Below are 19,959 nucleotides of genomic sequence, written 5' to 3' on the forward strand. Positions count from 1 at the left end.
TTGGCGGCAACCCGACAGCCGCAGAGACATTGACAAGCAGACAGCCCTAACCCTTGATCCTTTTCTTGAGCTTGTTTTCCGCCAAAACTCCACATCGACAGGGCAACGTGCCAGAGTGGTTAATGGGTACGCCTCGAAAGCGTATGGCTTCGGCCGCATCGGTTCGAATCCGATCGTTGTCGTTTCGGCGAACTTTTCCAGCTTACTTTTTGCCATTGGTGTTGCTCTTCGGTCCTGAGCAGTAGTTCGTTGCTGTGCTGAGCTTGCAGCTGAAGCAGTGTCAATTTTGGCACCCCAGACAGGATACTTATTTGTGGGACCAATTGATTCAAGAGACAGAGAGTTCATCCCAGCGACCATAGCTTAGCCCTGAATGTTTCGCACCTTGGTAATCTTGTACCAAGAAAGTGCTGTCGTGGTATTCCGGCTTGCCCTTCCCGTTGACCCCGTAAACAAGCAACAGGCATGAAATACTGGCATGAGAAGGCGGAAACGCTTCCTCTAGAGAGAAAAACTTTACTCGATATTCAACCGCCAAAGCCCATCACCAAGAAAATGCGTCTCCTCCATCACCGGCCCCTTGCCCTTCTCCTTGATCTCCTTGGTGCCCATCTTTAAAATACCCACAGCAGCCGCCTCAACCTTGCCCTCAGCCATCAAGACAACGGGCTCGCCCTTCTCCAGCTCTCTGCTCCAGTGACCATCCTCATCCACACCCTCATCTGGCACCACAACCTTATTCCCTTCCTCGCCACTCTCGCCAGACTCATTCCCCCCTTCCTTCTTCTGTTCCTCAGCATCTTCTTGTGCACTCCTGGGGGCCTTCTCCCTCGGCAGTGGCAGCCTGCCACCCTTACTCGTCAACCCAGGCGCCATGAGCGTAGCGCCGCTCAACACAAAACGAATGGCACCGCGATCGCATTGGATCTTCGGGAAGCACTGGGGGAAGCGGTGGACGAGTTTCAGGTGCGGCAGCAGTACGCCGTTATCTTGCTGGTAGAAGAGCGGGCGGTTCTCAATCACGTACAGCGATACGCGGTCAGGCAGCTTGATCTGCTCGAGAGAGGCCTTCTTGGGCAGGACTTCGTCGATGTGAGGGGCCAGGAGAGGGTATGTGTCCAGGATCAACTGGCGGACGGACCGCTGGACGGAAGATTTGAGCTTTTGTTTCGGAGACGGGGTTAAACTGTTGGAAGAAGTTGGCTTGTTAGTTCTGCTGTATATTGCTGATATATTAGATTCAAGGAAAGTATCACGTACTCTTTTTTAAACATTTTGAATTTTTACTGAGCGAGTGGTCACTCGCAACGAATTAATATGATATGTTGTCGGTTGCTGTACATGTCTAGTCGGCGCGGTTTGCTTTGGTTGGACTTCCCCGCGTTGGAGACCCATTCAAGGCGGGGTTGTTGCCAAGCCTTTTGGCGGGGTCATTGTTTTGGGCAGAGGTTGTTGCAGACCCTCCAACCACCATCACCGTTCATTGTTGAAGACAAACAAAGCGATTGTCCAACAGTCAGAGATCAAATAAATTGTGGTTTCAACTTCAAACACTTTGGTATTTGCCTATAATATCCTTATGCTCTATCCATCCAGGCCTCCAACGCCATGGCTCCTGGAAACATATGCATCCTTCTTAACCATGCGTGACATGCGAAACAGTTCCATCTTCATTGACATGTACATTCAATCTGTCCGGGTGATAGTCCTTTGTGACAATCGTACCAGGGGCGATGATACGTGTTTTCTCTGGCAGTTCCTTTTTGCAGAAGGTCTGGCGAACAGCCTGTTAGTGTTTACGCCTCCGTCCATGAAAGAAAACCTAATCAGCAGGGCCAGCTTACTGTCTCTGTTGAAGGACCGTCATCGCACAGAGTCTTTCCAACAAGCTTATTCATCCATTCTTGGGTCTTGTCGTCAATGTTGTTGACCGTCACGCCGGGTACAACGAGTGGCATCTTGGAAGTATGGTGTAAGCGTGTACTGGTCAGCGGGTTAGTGAGATTCTAACGTGGTCGTAGGTGTGCCTCTGCAAAAAGTTCGCATGTGCCTGGAAACAGAACGATCGTGCCTGGAAACAGGACGATCGTCCCTAGAGCCGTTCTTTTGTATGTGTGGGTGTCAAGCAAGCTTCAGGTAATGTGACCCTGGAACCGTTGCAAGCAGGGAAGCTCTGGGCGATGACGTAGCTTGCTGGGGAGCCGTTAACCTCGCCAATGGCCGAGGCAAACCGTTGTTCTGGCCACGTTTCACCCCTTGTACGCCTTTGATGCACAACTTCTTTCGCTATTCGCTCATCTAGCTGTAAACCCATTACATATATGATAAAAGCCCTGGCTGATTGAGGCCGCGGCTAAACACCGCAAAACTTATGGCAAGTACGGAGCCAAAAGTGTATGACAGTGATTCTGTCCAGGTTCGAACTGGAGACCTTCAGTGTGTTAGACTGACGTGATAACCAACTACACCACAGAACCAATTGAACTACAACAACTAGAAGGGCGTGCACCACTTTTGTTTGCCACAAAAACAGGTTCCCTATTTCAGGGGCATGATGATGGCCCTTCAAGAACCTCCACCAATTCTCATGTGGCAGTTTGAAGAAGCTCGAAGAACTGTTTACCAGTTGGCTCCCGGATTGTATATGCTTTCTGTATTGTGAGTGACACAGGCATGCGTTCATAGATCCTGAGGCTTGCCCATTAGTTTGTTTCCCTTAACGGACTCTGACCCCTGAACCCTTTAGTCCTTCATGTAAGTAAACAAGCCAAATGCAGAACCTTGGGTCAGACCCTGAAAGGCTCTTGATATAATGATGTATGCGTGTCTCTTATGATATAATTTCCAGAGCTATGACACGAGGGTACTCAACGCAAAGCTGCGCTCGCCTCGGGCTCAGTGCTTTGTTACTCACATTCAAGGTTCTCAAGGTTGATGTAACCGTATCTGTTCTTACGATCTAAAATTGCATCTTAAAGTGACATTTACCTATCTTCACAATCTCAATCTCACACCTTATACGGAGTCAGAAAAAAACCGATAAAGAATGGACGGCTAGATTTTGCTTTCGATCTTAAGGCATGTATCCTGGCACACGATCTGCGACAAGGTTTCGTCAAGCAGTCAATTACCGTTGAAGAGGAATGGATTGTTTATGATGAAAATAGGTCATCTTACTCAGCAAGAAGTAGCAGAGTGTGGTTGGATATTTCGATGCTCAGACAGTTCATACGCTATACGTTGGAGAATGGGCATCCAAAGATAGCTTACAAGTGGTATATAAATTTCACTCACCTTGTTGTTCTCTGATCTCCCACTTCATCCTTTGTTAATTTCTCAACACTAAATGTCCTTATAACAGCGTTTATATCCAGGCTCTTATCCAGAGAGAAGTGCGTTACGCGTTCTTTCCCTGGGTTTTTAGAATATCTTCTCTTGAAGTGATAGGGTTCTAATATATTGAGCAGGTCTCACGGCATACCTGCAAACGGAGATTTAGGGACTAAAAGGTTCACTGCAGGTCATCTCTGGACAGCTTCCGATATTTTACCCCTTTCGCGGGTCCTAAACGCGGTACCACACGATTATAGTCAGCTGATAGCCAACGCCGATATGTGGAAGTGCCAGATTCTCACGGCAACGCAGTTGACATCAGATAGAAAAGACCAGCCAACAAACCACACGGTGCCAACAGTCCATTCATACTCGAGTTCACGCCGCGTGAGGATACAGAGTTGCGAGGCCAGCACAGGCCGACTCCCACAACCTGAGATTCATCTTGTATCGCCGACAACTAGTCAAGTCGCTCCGCCTGCTATCGACCACGCTATATCTGCGAGAGGTCGCTTGCCTAGAGCAGTGCGCACTTTGCGAACTTTCCATTACCATCAACCACTTCACTCGAACCGACGAGGTCGCGAATATCTGCGTGTCCCACACTCAGACCCTCGAGTACGCAAAAATCTGAGAGGAGCTAGCTTTAGCATCATCAAGTCCAGCTTGATAACCGACTACCAGTCCTGACAACCATACCTGAGATGCCCTCCAAGACAACCCAGCATCACTGGTAAGTGACTTCCCCTTTCCTGTGTGCAGCTAACTGGGATGACACCCAAGAGGAGATTGAGAAACTTGTGACTCACACTGCATGTAGCCCTCAGTGCCTAGAGATCGCAAAACCTAGGTGCCATACCAAAGGTCACATGGTGGAATGCAAGATTCACCATGTGTTTTATGCTGCATATGGAATATGGTAAGTTAGAATTAAAAGGCAGTCCCTATCCCCAAAGGCCAGAATCGCACAGTCCGAGTTGTGGGTGAAAGTTTGAGATTCACTTGAGTGGCCAGCATGAGCATGCTGGGTTATACTGAGCTTGGGCCAAGGGCAAGTTTGGTGATCGCTTTACTTTGCCCTTTGCTTTTAGACTGCTGGTATTAAGGTGGCCAGTAGCCTGAAGTGAAGGTCGATTCATGAGGGCTTGCCTGTAGAGCCATACTGCACTAGACATCTTTCAGCCGGTGTTAGCAAAGGGCATTTGCTGCTCGTGTCCTATGTGGGCATCTCCAGCAAACTCCCGTGGTGGGCGTTTGTGGAGGGCCTTCACAAGGGCCGCTCCCAGCTGCTAAGTCAGTGTGAGGGAGTCCATAACGGTTACCCATGGCGGCTAGCTCCAACATCTACCCTTAGCTAGGGAGCTCAGCGAGCCTCCAGCCACAGTGACCGTCTGCAGTGTGCGGCTCCAGAAAGCAAATACTGTTTACTAAATGCTAACACTCTTGACAGTGTCCAATGCAAAGGTGCAGCTAGACGGGCTGAGAAGCTCCAGCGTCTGGAGAAGGAACAAGCCAGAAGAGCCAGCCAGGAGTCGACCAATGATGGCGTTGGTCAGCTCAAGCTCAAATCCAAGCGGAGCAAGAAAAAGGATAGAAAGAAAGAGAAACGATCGAGAGCCTAGCAAGATTGGCAGGCCTTCTATAGAGCAGGGCCATCATTTATGGGAGGTCTCTGTTTCGTCGTCTTTGCATCACGAGACCGAAGTTTCCGAAAGCATCCAGCATGGTTCTCTTGTCGGCAGAGTTTATCCGCAAGATGACTTTAGATCGGATCTCTCAGTAATTTATTGTTGCGGCCATTGACATCCATCACAGGATGATGTGGGGGTAGTCCTGTTGTTAAGACGTTTGTCTGGGGGGAGAAGTTGTGCGGATGTAGCGAGGTTGTAATATCGAGGATACTAAAAGTATTAGCTGCCGTGGGTGGTACAGGGTGATTCCCAATGTCCCGAGTGATAGCATGTGACTTGGCGACTAGTGATAACTTTGAGTTCTTGAGTCTGGTTCCATTTCTGAGGCCTGTTAGGTACATTACTGCGCCATGAGTGCAGCAAGAACTTTTCGTCAGCTGTGAGCATTGCTGGTCTCTGTTCGGGCTGTTCAGGGTTTATGTCACTATTCCAAGTTCTCCATGTATGGAAGAGAACCTGGGTTTCTCCATCGTAGCTAGAGACTCTCAATTGAGTTTACCCTCTTTCATGCTGCAAAGGCTTGAAGGTGCCAATGAGTGTTCGCTGTGTAAGCGGGAGAAATTTCAATCAACGGTTCTAAGCCAGTTTGCAATGGCTTCTGGCATGTCCCACCCCGTGCCAATGCCACCTTTGCGTTGTAAAACGTGTAAATAGCGTGGCAGTTTCACACATAACGGTGGATAATGGCTTGTGAAGAAGGATGGCGAAGAATAATGATGAGCTAAGGCGCATGATAGTTGGCAATGTTGTTTCTGATCTATCACTCACCGAATGAGATATGTTATGTTGGACATAGCTAACCTTCATGTAAAGTATCATGACAACATGAGGGACAGTTTACGCTAGACCACGTACCAGCAGCTGCAAAGCAAGCTTTAATGATGCCTTGTTTTTGAGTTGGAATGGGAGTTCCTGGGCTTTCGAAAAGCAAGCAAAGTCCCTGAGCTGGATAATTCGTAACCATTTTAAATCTTTGTCTGTGTCTTTCATAAGAACCCGAGCACTCAGGGAGTTACTAATGTCCATGTGAGAGAAGGTATGAAGTTGTCAACTGTGATGAAGCAGGCCATTCAAAGATATCTACGCAAGGCAAAAAGACACAGGGACATACTTTGTTATAGCTCTTGAGCGATGAAACAGGCAGCTGTTACAACATTACCATGTGCTGTTCTTCACATCCACTAGCATTCTTTTAGCTTAAATATACATTCTCAAGTGATTGTTGCTGACAGCGCCTTGTGTACTTATCTATGTCCAAAGAACACAGGAAGCAGTGGTGCTATTGGCGATGACTTCGCTCAGCTTCATGGAAGTCAACCTGGAGGGGTGTGGCCTGTTGCCTGCAGGTGAGTGGCTGTGCAACGGGCATCACTTCATGCCCCGCAATTGAAGGTGAATCCTTGTCACGGCCACCCAGCAGATAACTTGCAACTCTAGGGAGCAGACTCAAAAGACTTTGGAAAGCGGATAGGCGAACAGGTGAGAACCATGAAAAATGCAAGTTGTGTTGAAGGAAGTAAAGCACACAGGAACTCCCACAAATCGATCTCAGAACACAAACAGATGCATAATACCCAAAAGACAGGCTTCTCTCTGCCTGACTTTATATGTATCTGTCAATCCAATATGTGTCGATTTAAGGGGTCAGGACCTTGTGCAGCTGCTGTTTGTCCTTGTTCATGTCAGGGATAAAGATTAAGTATCTACCTAGGTAGAGATGTTACAGGAATCCTGAAATACTTGCTATCGTCAACTCTGACATCACCTGAAGGAATCCTGCTGCACCATGAAGAGCGCAGTGCAAACCAGAGTAGGCTGTGATCGTTGTGAAAATGCCCGCCGTCTGCATCCTTCACAGAAAAGCAGTCCATCGCAACTGCACCCACTTTGGGAGTTGCACCTAAATGCTCGTCAGCTAAGTCAAACACAGCCTTGAGACAGGGGTCCAAATCGGGCTAGCGTGATGGTGTTTCGCACTATCATTGGCTCGAGTCAGTTGGATGGGTCCAACTGCCGACCTCGCCGAGACCTTCGGGCACAGCCAGAGCACCCTCATCTGTACCTTTCGTTGGGTCGCGTTGGCACACTTGGTGCTTTGGTGGTGAGCTCAGCCTCAAGAATGCCAGCGGGCCAATCTGCATATCCCGAGTCTGCTGTGGTTGCTGCTCGGCGCATGTCAAGACGGCCCCGCTGTGCACACTGCTTCTGGGCATCCCCGAGTCGGGGACAAGGGCACCCAACACCGCAGAGAGGAGGGAGGAGTGATGTGGCGAGCGGGTCAGCCCTGGGCCTGGGGTTCCGTCTTTTTGCGGTCATGAGAGATGGAAAAAAAGGAGGGACCTGTGCTAATTAAAGCTCGACCCTGGCCAACTTCATTTCTGGGTATTATCTCAACTTTCTTCATCCGTATTCAATCCCACCAACACGATCCCGATCGACGGGGCTGCAGGCTGTAGGAAGAGCGGGGGCTTGCATTAACTCCGCCAGTCTCTCTCCCTCCATCTCTTCCCCTTTGCATACGACGACGCGCTGCTGAGGTTCTACGAGACATCCCACGACTTCTCCCAGCTCCCGACTCAGGCCGCCTCTTGCCTGTCCTTCAACGGTCTATACCTATTCCAAGGCTCCACAGCATTTCTCTGTAAAGGGAAAACTCGAGAGGGAGCACGTCTCACTGAGGAGTCGAAAGCAGGAACCGAGCCGAGGTTTGGCAACAATACTTTTGCTGTACGACACACCAGAGCCTCGAACAGACTCGAGAAAACTCAGCAGCAAGCAGGAGGGACTAAGAAGCAGAACTGCTAAGCACCATACTACTATTTTACGATGCGCAACCCGCTCATCACATCACTTGCTGTCGCTTCGGCGACACTCGCCTCGGCTGGACGTCTCGAATGCCTCTACACCCGCAGCCAGGAGCTTTCCAAAGCTGCATCATGCGGCTACCAGGATTCCCTTAATAACTGTTTCTCACACATTCCGCTCACCACCATCCCCGAGGCCTTAATATCCGAGGTCGAGAAGTGCTTCGTCAACGCAGGCTGCACCGACGCCGAGGCCGAGATCGAGGCCTTCTGGGTCCTCCAACAATGCGACAAGCCCACGCCCGACCTCCGCCGCAACCTGCGCGGCGGCAGTGACCCGGCCAAGCCCGTCATCGCCCGAGAACCCCTCGGCGCCATGGCCGCCCGCGCCGCCATGCCCGTCGTCACCGCCGCCATGCACGAGCCGCGCCAGGCCAACGATGCGACCCCCGTGACGACGACCAACGAACGCGCCTCCTCACCCTCGCCCTGCTTCACCGACAAGCCGACCAGCGTCAAAATCTGTCCAAGCCAACCGCCCGGCTCCAAGCTCACGTGTCACTACCAGGAAACCACGGTACCTGTTTGCCGCGAGGAGTTGATTTGCCGCTCTGACAACCAGGGCAACCCGTCCTGTATGTGGAAGCAGACCGATTTCGGCACCGACGGCACCATCATCGCCATCATCTTCGCCTCGGCGGTCGCCATCAGCATCGTGTCTGTGTGCTTCATGTGCTGCAAGGAGCGCCGCGAGCAGACACGGCTGCGCAAAGAGGCTGAGGCAGCCAAGATCGCGAAGGAAGCCAAGATCGAGCAGACTGTCGCCGCGAAGCGTCCCGGCGTCAGTGTTACTGGTGGTGTGGGAGCCAGCGCTGCGGCCGAGGCCAGCCAGCCGCTTATGTATCAGGGCGGTGCGCAGCCGGGCAATCCGTTTGGCGATGGGCAGGATCACCCTGCGTTACGGTAAGGGGATGATGGGGGGAGGGGGGTTGAAAAGGAGAGTCAAAAGGGGTTGTAGTCAAGCTGATGAGGTATATCCTAATCTTGTCCATATTGCCGGCTGAATTGTATCTGTCTGCCGAGTAGTTCAGTTTAGGATACCAATCTCTCAGTATTTACCGTTGGCGGGGGAGTACTTGGTCAAGAAAGAGCTGGCAGTATCATACCTTTGCATGTAGACCAGCGGGTGATTTGGGAGGATGGTTCTGTAGGGCCCTCCATCTGTTAGGCTCGTGGGATGCTGTCCCCCAAGCTAGTATAAAAACAAACTATGAAGTACAAACTGGGATATTTTACTTTGGGCAAGCAGGCTCCCCTATTTTCCCTTTATTATCTATTTCATATTAGAAGCGTAGTGATAGTGAAACTCGTCTGGCTCATTCTCGGAAACTTTTAGGTTGGCGACATCATCTCTGCTATGACGTTTGTCCGACAGCACGATGGTCGACTTATAGGTCAACATAGAACTACTAAACCAAAAACACTTAAACCTTTTTTATAAGAGAACAACAGGCAACAAAACACACAAGGGCAACCTTCAGGGTTATGTGAATCAAAAGATAGAGATCGCAATTTCATTGATTGCGCCTCAATGCATTTCGTTCCTTTTTCTCATGCCCTTTCGCTGCTGTCCAGTTCCAGTTAAAGCTGTGGCGTTACTGTACATTGTAATCCATGACACGCTCAATTCTCTAGTAAGCTATCCCGCAAAGCATGCGCCAGAATGACATGGTTATGCGGTCTGTCCGGTTCGCGGATGTCCTCTCAGTCCTATGTGAAAGAGGGAACACTGCGCTCCGGGGACCAGATCAAGGTTTAAAAAAATATGATCGCCCCAGCCCGCTCTCCCCTCATCATGGCACACTCCAAACACCTGCTGATAGATGCATTGCTTGATGAGGGACCAAAATGGGAAGACAAGGCGAAACATTGCATCATTCCCCACAAACAGCTACATGACGATTAGTCACCCCATTGTACGAGAGGTCGGTCTTTCGCCTCTTTCCAGGTCCGCCGCTAGCGGTTGCCGCGGATGGGACTGGTTGGAGTGGCATTGGCGCCCACCGCGCCCACTGCCCGTTGTACGCATTTTTGCCCCGTGGATTCATCATCGACAAAGCGTATCATCTTGCCTGCCTTGGGGTCGTCTCGGACGTCAAAGTTACCGCCGCCGTTGGTTTCATTCCCCTCAGTCTCACAGATATCGAGAAGTGTCTTCTCATCCACAGGAAAGTTATGATTGTATAACTCGACCCTGGCCTTTATCTTAGACAAGGGGATGAAGCCATCCTTGCTGGCTGAGCTGGTGGAATCTGGCACCGTCGTATTGTCGGCTTCAGCAGCAAGTTCTTCACAGGCGCGACGAAGCATTTTCCGGACGGCGACTGACAATGGCTCGCTGTGCCTGTCAACAACCACCGGTGCTCCAAACGCAGATGTTGTCTGTCCAGCGAGGCTCCACGGCGTCGCTAATGGGTTAGGGAATGCTATCGGGACATGACCGAAACCTGGAGGAGGCGGTGGCAATGGGCCGAATGGGTTGGGTTGAGGTACACTGGCTGGCGGACCCCAGGGACTATTGTTGATATGTGGGAACATGGGATCCGTCGCAAAAGGATTCATGAATCCTGGCGCTGGCCGTGGTGTCCCTATTACAGAACCTCGAGGCAGGCGGCCAGGGAAATCCTGCGGGCCGTCGTCGACATCGTCCAAGAGTGCACTGCTACCCAGATGGGCATCAGGCTCCGATCTCAGCGGAACACTTGGAGAGTCGATGGAGGGTCTTTGCCCCTGGACAATGGTTGCGGGCCGCCCGATAGGTGTTGGACGACTGACGGACTGAGAGGCGCTTGATTCGAAACTGCCAGAGCCCTGGCGAGAATGGGCTGAAGAGCCATCCCTCTGCATGCCCGGGCCCATAACCGTAGCCATGCTGGAGACAGGAGATGACTCCATGGGAACATGGAAGCCTGGTGGTGGAGCAACAGACTGATATCCTCTGCTTCCGATCGGCCCGCCCAGCCCAGGAGGGGGTGCGGGTCCCATACCACCCAATGAAGACCGGTAACTAGAGAGTGACGAATATTGAAAGCTGTCTCGAAGTATCGGACTGGGAAAAACCGGTGGTGCTTGGGCTTGCCCAAGACCGGGAGGAAACGGTAGATTGCCGGAGGGAGGGGGTAGGCCAAACAGACCCGGCTGCGATGAGAGTGCCGATTTGGACGGCATAGAGAGCGGAGAGGCTGTGTGAGACGTAGGTTGTGGGCCACTCTGAGCACTTAGGCTCCCGGCTTTGCCCGGAGGGGCAATAGGTCCAGGACTTGTATGTACCGGAGTAATAGGATGAGGAGATGGATTTTGACTTGCCACAGATGGAGGATTTGAGATTGGCGCAGAGGGAGCCGGAGCGCTCTCCTGCTGTTGTGATGCTTGCCGTGGACGCATAGAGGTCGGGGCTTTGGGCAGAGCAGGGGTGGCAACAGAAACCTTTGGCGAAGCATACGAAGTCGGGGGTTGTTGAGGGACAACAGGAACCGGCACTGAAGCAGTCGCTGTTGTATTCTGAACGGGCTTCGGCTGCTGTTCTTGCTGTTGCTGTTGAGAGAGTCGCTTGGGAAGCGTGACGGGGACCGGAACGGCGGCTGCCGGTGCTGTGGGCTTTTGCACAGCCCTCTCCTCTTGCTTCCGCTTCTCCTTAACCTCCCTCGTCCTGGCTTCTTTCGCCTCTTTGGCTTCTCTCGCCTCACGCTCCCTAACTTCTCTAGCTTGCCTATCGGCCTTCTCCTTGGCCTCCTTTTCTCGCCGCTCTTGCTGCTCTCTCCTCTCACGTTCCTTCTGCTCGCGAGCCTCCTTCTCCTTTTGCCGCGCTTCCTCGCGAGCCTTTTTCTCCCGTTCCTTGGCCTCGCGAGCTTTCCGCTCTGCCTCTTCACGCTCCTGAATCTTGCGCTGCCGATCGGCTTCTTTACGCAGCCTCTCCTCTTCTTCCTGCTTCTTCTTCTCCTCCTTCTTCTTACGTTTCTCTTCCGCCTTTTTCCGGGCTTCTTCCGCCTTCCGGGCTTCTTCCGCTTGGCGAGCAGCTTCTTCAGCGGCTCTTTCAGCCTCTCTGCGAGCCTTCTCCTCGGCTTGCTGTTCCTTCTTCCGGGCAGCTTTGTCTCTCCGTTTCTGTGCTTCTTTGGCCTTTTTGGCCTTCCGTTCGGATTCTTGCCTGTTTTCGGCCTCAATTTCTTCGAGGAGTTTGGCTTGTCGCTCTTTAGCGACCTTTTCACGATAGGCTGTCAGTACTCTTTGCTCGAACATCCGAGCAGCGAAAATTTGAAACATTCTTCGGCCTTCCTCCATGCGTTGCTCCTCGGTCATGGTGTCCTAGTCCAAAGGTTAGCGGGTTTGACCGGGACTGATCAGTAGCGAGGAGGGCATCTGGGTGCCAGCTGCATACCTCCTCCTCTTGGCTATCATAATCATCCTCCTCGTCCTCTTCGTAGTCCTCCTCTTCGTCATCATAATCATCATCGTCGGGGGGTGCCGGATGTCCATGACCGTAACGGTCTCCGTTGGCGTGGTCGTAGCCGCGCTCGAACTGTTCTCGAGCATCCTCTTCGCGAGCCATTCGCCGTTCGGCCAGTTGCTCCATCATTTCAATGAATTTCTTGCCGTCGTTCTTGAGCAAGTCGTCGGCCACAGTAAGGATGCCGCCTAAACAAGGTGAGCCATAAGCGTTATTGCCAGCCCCTGAGAAGGGATAACACTCTAAGAATGACGGAAGAATGGGAAGTCTGTCCCTACCCTGCACAGTCAGGCTATTTCCGAAGTTGAAGAAATCGGCAGCGTAGTCGGATCGGTGCAGTTCCGAGGGCTCTTCATCGCTGTACACGTCCTCCTCCAGCTCTCCATCACTGTAGAAGTCGTCAGCCTCGCCGTCCCCACCACCATCATCGTCATAATCGGCCTCTTCGTCCTCCCCATCCCCCAGCTGCTCGACGATTCGGCCATGGGACGGTTGGTGGTTGGTATACCTCGCAGTCAGGCCGCGAGACCGCGTCCCGCGCATCGAGCTATACGACCTACGCGGGCGCAGCATCGGAGGGCCTTCGCCTTGGTTTGGGTGATTGGCGTACTGCTCCAACTCCTCGTAATAAGCGTCGTACAGGCCTTCGAGCTCCTCTTCGATGGCGGTTCGCTTCCTTCCGCATACGGTACAACTGCACGTATGTTTCTGCTGCTCCTTCATTTTTTTCAGGACGGCATCCTTCTCGACCTTGACGAGGGACTTGCGCTCAGCCTCGCTCAGCCCTAGCCAGAACTCCTTGATGCGCTCTCGCTCTTCCTGTGAACTCGTGTTCCAGATCTTTTCTCTGGACATGCCGGAACTTTTGGATGAGGACGGATTCCCGGAGTTATCGTTCTGCCCTGCCGCATCCTTGTCCTTCTTCTTTTTCTTCTTTTTCTTTTTCGACTTTGACGTCCCGTTTTGCTGCGCTTGCTGTCCCTGCTGATCCTGCTGATCCTGTAGTGTCTCGTTCTGGTTGCGTCCATCTTCTTCTCCCTCAGGCTCGCCGGCGTCTGGCGCCGGCTGGTCGCCGGGTTTGGGCTCCTGTTCCTCCTGCGCAACATATGCCCCGTTTGTTGAGGGCGGCTGTTGCTCTTGACTCCGAGCTTGCTCCGCAGCCGCAGCCTTGGCCGCTTTTGCTGCGGCCTTAGCGCGGCGCTTCTGCTTCTTGCGATTCACAGATTGGGTGGGCGCGGGCGCGGGCGCGGACTCGGGAGTCTGCGCGGGCTGCTGTGAGGGTTGCGGCGTAGGCTGGGTAGAATCGATGGCAGGGGCGCTCGTTTTCGGGATGGTGATGACCTTAGACCCATCCTTACTTGCGATCTTGGCTGTCAAGGAGCTAGAGGGTGCCGGAGCCGGCGGCGGGTTGCGGGTTCCCTTCATCTTCTGTTGCGGTTGGTGAGGAGGTAACCGATGATGAGGGCATGAATTGCGGGCTGCAGGGGGCTCGCTGCAGCTCCAAGAGCCGGGCGAAAACTAAAATAATAGCAGAATAAGTAAGTCGGGTGGTCGAGATGGTGCGATGCAGGAAAAAGTTCAAGTAGACGGGAGTGAGGGTTCGAGTTTGCAGGCGAGTCGGCGGGGTTGCGGGGACCCAACGCAGCAGACGACGCAGGGCAAAGCACCTAGCCAGCCAAAATGGGAAGGGCAGGGCCTGGCAGCAACAGCGTGAGGGACGACAGGGATATTGGGAAAGCCAAAGGCAGGGGATAGAAGGCAGGAAAGAAACAAAAGGGAGAGACGCGACACGAAGCCAAAGCGGCGTCGCGGATAAGGCGGCAGGCCAGGGCTTGGATGGAATTAACGAAAGGGTCCAGGGGCCCGGCGAGAGAAACAGCCTTAGCCAGGTCCTGCAGACAGGGCGCCAATGCGAGGGTAAGGTTGGCGAGGTGAGGGCTAATTGAACGCTGCGGAGGGGCTCAGGCCGAAGAACACTGGTGAACTGAACATGGAGCAGAACTGCAGGATAGCACTCACAAAAGATGGGTTAGCCAGTGACCAGACGCCGTAAAAAAATGACAGAGATCTTGCGCCAGGATGTGTGCCGATTTGTACAATATTCGCTTCGTAGGAGTTGTGAAAGGCGGTTGGCGACCAGGAGTGCGGGAGTGCAGGAGTGCAGTGCTTCGCGGCACACGATGCGGGCCGAACACGCCTTGCGCTTTTAGAGCTTCGCCAAGTTGTTCTGATGTTCAGGGCAGCGCTCTAGCCAACGCTGCCTGCTCGATTTGTGGCCCTGCCTCGCCCCCCGCCCTCCCCCTATGCCTTTGATTGGTTGGTTAAACACGTGATTTCGCAGCCTCGCCAACTGCCTCCAGTTTTTGGGTTATTTTTTTCCCACACAGCAAGTCCATAAAGATTTGGGTCTGTGACATTTGGCCTTCGCAGTCCCAGGGTGCTTCTCTGCTCAGATATTGTCTCCTCAACCAATTAATTTTTCCCATTTGTTTCAATCTGAGTAGTACACCAAGATTCATAGACTCTGTGGGAAGCTGGATTTTTGCAAGGCCTTCTTTGAAAAGCTAGAATCCACACCTCATGACTTGCCGATCTTTACAAGCCATGAGAGCAAACCTCATGCAGACGGTTTGCCAGGGTTAGCCGGCAAATTGTTTTCTCTGTAGCTTGCAAACTGGAGAGAGTCCGCTGATATTGGTCTCATGTATTGTTTTAAGTCGTTCAGGTCTGGGCCTGCCACATACCTAGGGGTAGGTATCGCACTTCCTATCCATGCGGCTTCTGCTAAAATTCAACAGGACTGCTTGTAGCAACAAACTCGCACAGACAAATCAATTACCAGGGACGAGCTTCTCCCTTCCGCTGTGTAGGGTGTAATCTGCGAACCTGGAATTGGCAGACCATACACCCGTACTCGAGAAGGTGCTTCGCTCATTCTCCTAACAAACGCCTAACTGTTCAAACTGTTGAAAATAGCTTTGTGAATGCATTCATTAGTTGGATTATGTCCTGGCGCATCCTCAGAGATGGAGACGATTTAGCAACTCCAAAAACGAGCTGCAGTGCTTCGTACAGTTATTATTGGAACACTTGGCTTCCCAAGAGCATGCCTGATTGCTGCTCTGGAGCTTCTTTGGGTTGTACGTGCACAGCCTCAACTTGCCGAGCGTTCAGCTTCGCTGTATCGGGGACAGCACAGCTGTAACCTTTCAGCCCAAGGGTCCAACGTCATGCAGAAGAGATTTGGTGGCGAACGCCAGGGGTACCATTTTACTGTGAGGTCCGAACAGTCCATCTGTCGTTTCTGATTCCTCCGAATCTGAGCTGGAACACGGGCCATAGCCATTTACGACCCTTTTCCGACATAGCACCTAAGCCTCGTGCAGAGCACGGAAGATCCGTAGCCCAACCTGAGCCCCGATGATCAATGGGAATCAGTTCTTCAAATGGAGTCCTAGAGCTGGCCAAGCACCTTCGTTGGTGTGTCGACCCACCGTCGTCCAAAACCGGTCCTGTCAGCTTATTGAATGTTACAGATTAGACCATAACCGTAAAGCCCTGCCTGAACCTCCCAGGTATCCAAAAAGAGGTGCGCAGTTAAGATGTGGAGAGAACACTTGACGCTAAAGCATTGGATCTCAAAATCCACAACACAGCACACATAGTTTTTATCTCGTTCGTCAAACACAGAGAACCCTCACAGCTTTGTGCCTGACGAATGGGTTGGCGGCTGTCGAGTGGAGATGGGACAAGGCGTATCGTATCATGGTGCCGTTGTGTACTGACCCGTACTGTCCTGCCAAGCTTACCAGGAGAGGACAGGGGTCCTCCAGCTCGGGCATTATGTAATTGGCCCCCCAACCGCTATCAACCCGCAAGTCCCTTCGAAACTTCCCCAGAACCTCTTCCAAAGAACACGAGTGCAGGCGCGCATCCACACTGTAATCTGTGCTTAGCGGCACGGCCACACCTCTTTGCATCAGGTTCCATCTTGGTTCTTGAAGAGGTCCCATCTCCTTTTCTACCATCTCCTGCCCATCGACTCTCAAAGGACCCCAATACCTCAACGATTGCGCAAAACGGCAGGTTTTTGAGCGAACAGGCGCTCACCTGCTCATTTGCCAACCATGGCAAATGATCGCAATGCTCAAAATGTCATCCGCAGGTACGCCGCACACCCCTGGTGGTCTCGATAGTGCCTGGTCCCGTCTGGCTGGCTGATTCCGAGAGTCATCGGTCCGTCATGTCAATGAGACCATTCTCTTCAACTCCGGATGCTTCAAACACCAGGCGCGCTACGCTGCGACAGCACAGATACACTAACATTAGTATCATCTTTTAGAAAGCTCGTCATCATCGGTGATGGCGCTTGCGGAAAGACGAGCTTGCTGAGCGTGTTCACTCTGGGTTACTTCCCAACTGTAAGTGCGCTTCTGGAAAAGAGTTGGGTTGTGAATATTTCTTAAGCTAACACCACCATCTGAAGCATTATGTGAGTATATTTTTGCCTTGCAATATTGCGAATAGCTTTCGTCTACGACCTTTTCTTCACTGTAACCACCAACCACCGATCACAATGGCCATCATACCACATGTCATGTTGCGAATATAGCCTGACCTAGTTTTCGCCTATAGATACCAACCGTCTTCGAAAACTATGTTACGGACTGCAGAGTAGACGGAAAGTCAGTACAGCTAGCACTATGGGATACAGCTGGGCAGGAGGACTACGAACGATTACGGCCGTTAGCCTACGCCAAGGCCCACGTCATCCTCATAGGGTTTTCGGTCGATACACCAGACTCTTTAGACAATGTTAAACACAAGGTACGTTCGTTCTCAAAATTCTCAGTCGACCCTCTTGCTCTCATGTTGAGGCCTAAGGTATCCGCTGGCTTGCATTTCTTTTACGTGTAACCTCTGTGCAACAGACACAATCATGGCCTTTTCCGAGACATTCATCCCATTAGGCTTGGCAGCTTTGCTAACATTACCGGTCGCAGTGGGTCGTTGAGGCGAACGAACGGTGCCCCGGGGTCCCAATTATCCTTGTTGGTCTGAAAAAGGACCTACGGGACGACCCCGTCGCCATTGAGGAAATGCGCAAAAAGTCTCTTCGCTTTGTCTCTCCTCAGGACGGGGAAAGCATGGCCAAGGAGATCGGAGCTCGGAAGTATCTCGAGTGCTCCAGTCTAAGCGGTGAGGGCGTCGACGATGTGTTTGAGGCAGCTACTAGGGCCTCTCTCCTTATGTTCGAGAAGAATGAAGGCCCTGGGTGCTGCGTAATATTATGAGATAGCAGGCCATGGATACCGCACCTGTCACGATGAATGCCAGTCGCCTCTGGAAATGGTCTTCAAAACCCATCTACCTCGGGGGTGGTCGTGGCTGGCTTCCTCCATCCGAGTAACAGCTCGGCTGGCCGACCATAGCAAGTTGGCTACTTCATCAGAGGTAGCCCGGTTCGCCTACGCCTTTGAGTCTTGATTTCCTCGGCAGCCCTGGGGCTATGGCACACTGTTCATGTCGACTATGAGCCGAGAGATGAAAGCATCAGCAACCTTCCTGTCAGACGATGAACACTCTACACAAGCACCGTAACATGACTGATGCCGGTCTTTGTATTAATACTCGATAGAATTTTGGAAGCCCCTTTGACTTTCGTTCATTTACTTGGCGCTTGGGGTTTGGATGCTGGAGCAATATGGTTATGGGATTGCAATGCTAGGCTTGTAATGCCTAAGTGTGGCAGGAATAGTTTATCAACGTCATGGGCTGAAGTCATAGTGCAGTCCGAGGGTATTGTTATAGAGTGTCTGTCGCTTCTTGTTTTTTCTGCATGTATGGTATAGGGGGCAAAACATAGCGTTTTGGATATCGAGTCTCAAAACAGATTTCGTTTCGTACGAGCTCTGCATCCATCCATTGAGCATAACATAAAAAGTATGATACAGGTTTAGTTCTACATGTACAGATTTGAGTTGCCTGCCCTCTAGCATGGAAGGGGTATCCCAAGATAGAAAAAGCACGTGCGAGCAAGACATCAAGGCTTACTCTTCACGGCCCAGCTATTCTCGGCCTTCACATTCATGGCTCATTCCCCAACACACTTTTCCATCCTCATCCCTCCCGTTCCCCTTTACCGCTTCCAATCATGGTTCCACGCCTGCTTGGGAGGAGTCTCGACTTGCGGCCGAGCGTACTCGATTGGGATGGGATTCAAGCCATACACGCCCTTCTTCTCCATGGCCACACGGTACAGGTAGCCCTCCTCCCTGGTGCCGGGACCAGAGGTCAAGCGCAACTCCTCGCAGGCAGCATACATACTCTGCCACTGACGCATCCAGTTGCGTTCCCGCTCCTCACGCTGCTTCCGCAGCCACAGCATCCACGCCCGGTGGATGGTCCAGTGCCGCAAGTACCTGTTGCGACCCATGCGCAATGGGGGAGGAATGCGGCGCGGGGACAGCACCGCGAAATGCTTCAGCATGTTAATAATCTTGGGGTCGCGCTGCTGCTCGCCTCTGCCCTTCTTCTTCTTCTCTCTCTCCTTCTTTTCGGCCTTAGTCTGGGCGCCTGGGGGCGCCTGCGTGGAGGAAGTCGTCGAAAGAGCCCGACATTGCTGAGTGAGGGCGAGGGTGGATGTGAAGGCGAACGGTCGGCTCAGGAGCCGCGAGGCAAGGCCCCGAAATGATGGGAGGAGTGAGGTTGACATGATTTCAAGTTGCGCGGCGCACGGGTAAGTCTAGAGGCTGTGTGTGGGAACGATTGCTCAGTCCTCAAAGCTCCTGAGCAAGATCAATACAGCCAGCCGTCTCTGGGACAATATGGGGTTGGTTGGCAGTAGGCCGTCTAGCAAAATTTTCTAACGCCGGAATCTGTCTGCGAGGCGGCAGCCGGCGGAGACGGGATCGAGGCCGAATCGGAGCGGCTGTGTCGTTGAGATGCGGACGGGAACCGGGCACGGCGTTGGACTTAACGGTCGTTGTGGATGCTCTCAGCAAAATTGTCGGAGGGTCGCGCCAAGACGAGAAGCATCCCACTCGCTGAGGGCATAGGGCGATCGATCGCCAAACATCTGATTGGACGCCTTTCCCCACGCAAGGTTTGCCAATGCCGCAGCAGGGGTCTGCTGGTGGAACAGCATCATCTGGTCCAAGCGTTCCCCTCTTAAGTCTTCTTGTCCCATCTTGAACTGGTGCAAAGCGCTCGCTGCGCCGATTCTTTTTTTCATCCTAACACCGCCGTCAAGGCTTTCTTTATTAATATATTATTAATAAAGTTGGACGTTATTTAGCCTCTTGGCAGCAGGATAGGCAGACTTTTTGCAGAGTTCTCTGCGAAGCAACTACAGCTCCGGGCTGTGAGTGGAACGGCATGGACTTGATCAAAAGTTTTCATGTTCCAAAAACTGGATGAGAAGAACAAACATGGAATAAGTGAGCTGAGTGCTTCAATTGCCTGTGCAAGGGGATAGATTCCTCGTATTGTTCTTCCATCTCAGCTTCATTGCCTTGAGCTCCTACTCGGGGCTCATAGGAGCAGGCTTTGAAGCTATCGTATGAATCGGGTCACAAGCCAAGTGGGAAAGCATTGTTGACCGCCCTGACATGAGATATTACTTAAC

At 52.1% G+C, this 19,959-nt stretch overlaps 6 protein-coding genes and 2 non-coding genes across 8 annotated transcripts; 4 read left to right on the top strand and 4 right to left on the bottom strand.

The window, feature by feature from the left end:
- Positions 1 to 101: 101 nt before the first annotated feature.
- CTHT_0031210 lies at positions 102 to 182 on the top strand. Its single transcript has one exon. It is a non-coding gene; the product is annotated as a tRNA-Ser (tRNA).
- A 334-nt stretch (positions 183 to 516) lies between these two features.
- Positions 517 to 1,274, bottom strand: CTHT_0031220 (uncharacterized protein; the record flags this gene model as incomplete). The annotated part of the gene is made up of 2 exons (XM_006693503.1): positions 517 to 1,186; positions 1,261 to 1,274. The coding sequence occupies 2 exons, from the start codon at positions 1,272 to 1,274 to the stop codon at positions 517 to 519; spliced, it is 684 nt and encodes a 227-aa protein (XP_006693566.1).
- Positions 1,275 to 2,403: 1,129 nt separating this feature from the next.
- Positions 2,404 to 2,477, bottom strand: CTHT_0031230. Its single transcript has one exon. It is a non-coding gene; the product is annotated as a tRNA-Val (tRNA).
- A 1,560-nt stretch (positions 2,478 to 4,037) lies between these two features.
- Positions 4,038 to 4,955, top strand: CTHT_0031240 (uncharacterized protein; the record flags this gene model as incomplete). The annotated part of the gene is made up of 2 exons (XM_006693504.1): positions 4,038 to 4,066; positions 4,784 to 4,955. The coding sequence occupies 2 exons, from the start codon at positions 4,038 to 4,040 to the stop codon at positions 4,953 to 4,955; spliced, it is 201 nt and encodes a 66-aa protein (XP_006693567.1).
- Positions 4,956 to 7,850: 2,895 nt separating this feature from the next.
- On the top strand, positions 7,851 to 8,795 carry CTHT_0031250 (uncharacterized protein; the record flags this gene model as incomplete). The annotated part of the gene is made up of 1 exon (XM_006693505.1): positions 7,851 to 8,795. The coding sequence occupies one exon, from the start codon at positions 7,851 to 7,853 to the stop codon at positions 8,793 to 8,795; it is 945 nt and encodes a 314-aa protein (XP_006693568.1).
- Positions 8,796 to 9,844: 1,049 nt separating this feature from the next.
- Positions 9,845 to 13,757, bottom strand: CTHT_0031260 (stress response protein nst1-like protein; the record flags this gene model as incomplete). The annotated part of the gene is made up of 3 exons (XM_006693506.1): positions 9,845 to 12,190; positions 12,264 to 12,520; positions 12,611 to 13,757. The coding sequence occupies 3 exons, from the start codon at positions 13,755 to 13,757 to the stop codon at positions 9,845 to 9,847; spliced, it is 3,750 nt and encodes a 1,249-aa protein (XP_006693569.1).
- A 2,702-nt stretch (positions 13,758 to 16,459) lies between these two features.
- On the top strand, positions 16,460 to 17,626 carry CTHT_0031270 (putative GTP binding protein; the record flags this gene model as incomplete). The annotated part of the gene is made up of 5 exons (XM_006693507.1): positions 16,460 to 16,497; positions 16,675 to 16,753; positions 16,819 to 16,824; positions 16,968 to 17,159; positions 17,336 to 17,626. The coding sequence occupies 5 exons, from the start codon at positions 16,460 to 16,462 to the stop codon at positions 17,624 to 17,626; spliced, it is 606 nt and encodes a 201-aa protein (XP_006693570.1).
- Positions 17,627 to 18,471: 845 nt separating this feature from the next.
- CTHT_0031280 (mitochondrial 54S ribosomal protein mL40) lies at positions 18,472 to 19,047 on the bottom strand (the record flags this gene model as incomplete). Its single annotated transcript, XM_006693508.1, has 1 exon — positions 18,472 to 19,047. The coding sequence occupies one exon, from the start codon at positions 19,045 to 19,047 to the stop codon at positions 18,472 to 18,474; it is 576 nt and encodes a 191-aa protein (XP_006693571.1).
- Positions 19,048 to 19,959: the final 912 nt, after the last annotated feature.

Source organism: Thermochaetoides thermophila (genome assembly GCF_000221225.1).
Source record: "Thermochaetoides thermophila DSM 1495 unplaced genomic scaffold scf7180000011816, whole genome shotgun sequence".
Taxonomy (NCBI): Eukaryota; Fungi; Ascomycota; class Sordariomycetes; order Sordariales; family Chaetomiaceae; genus Thermochaetoides; species Thermochaetoides thermophila.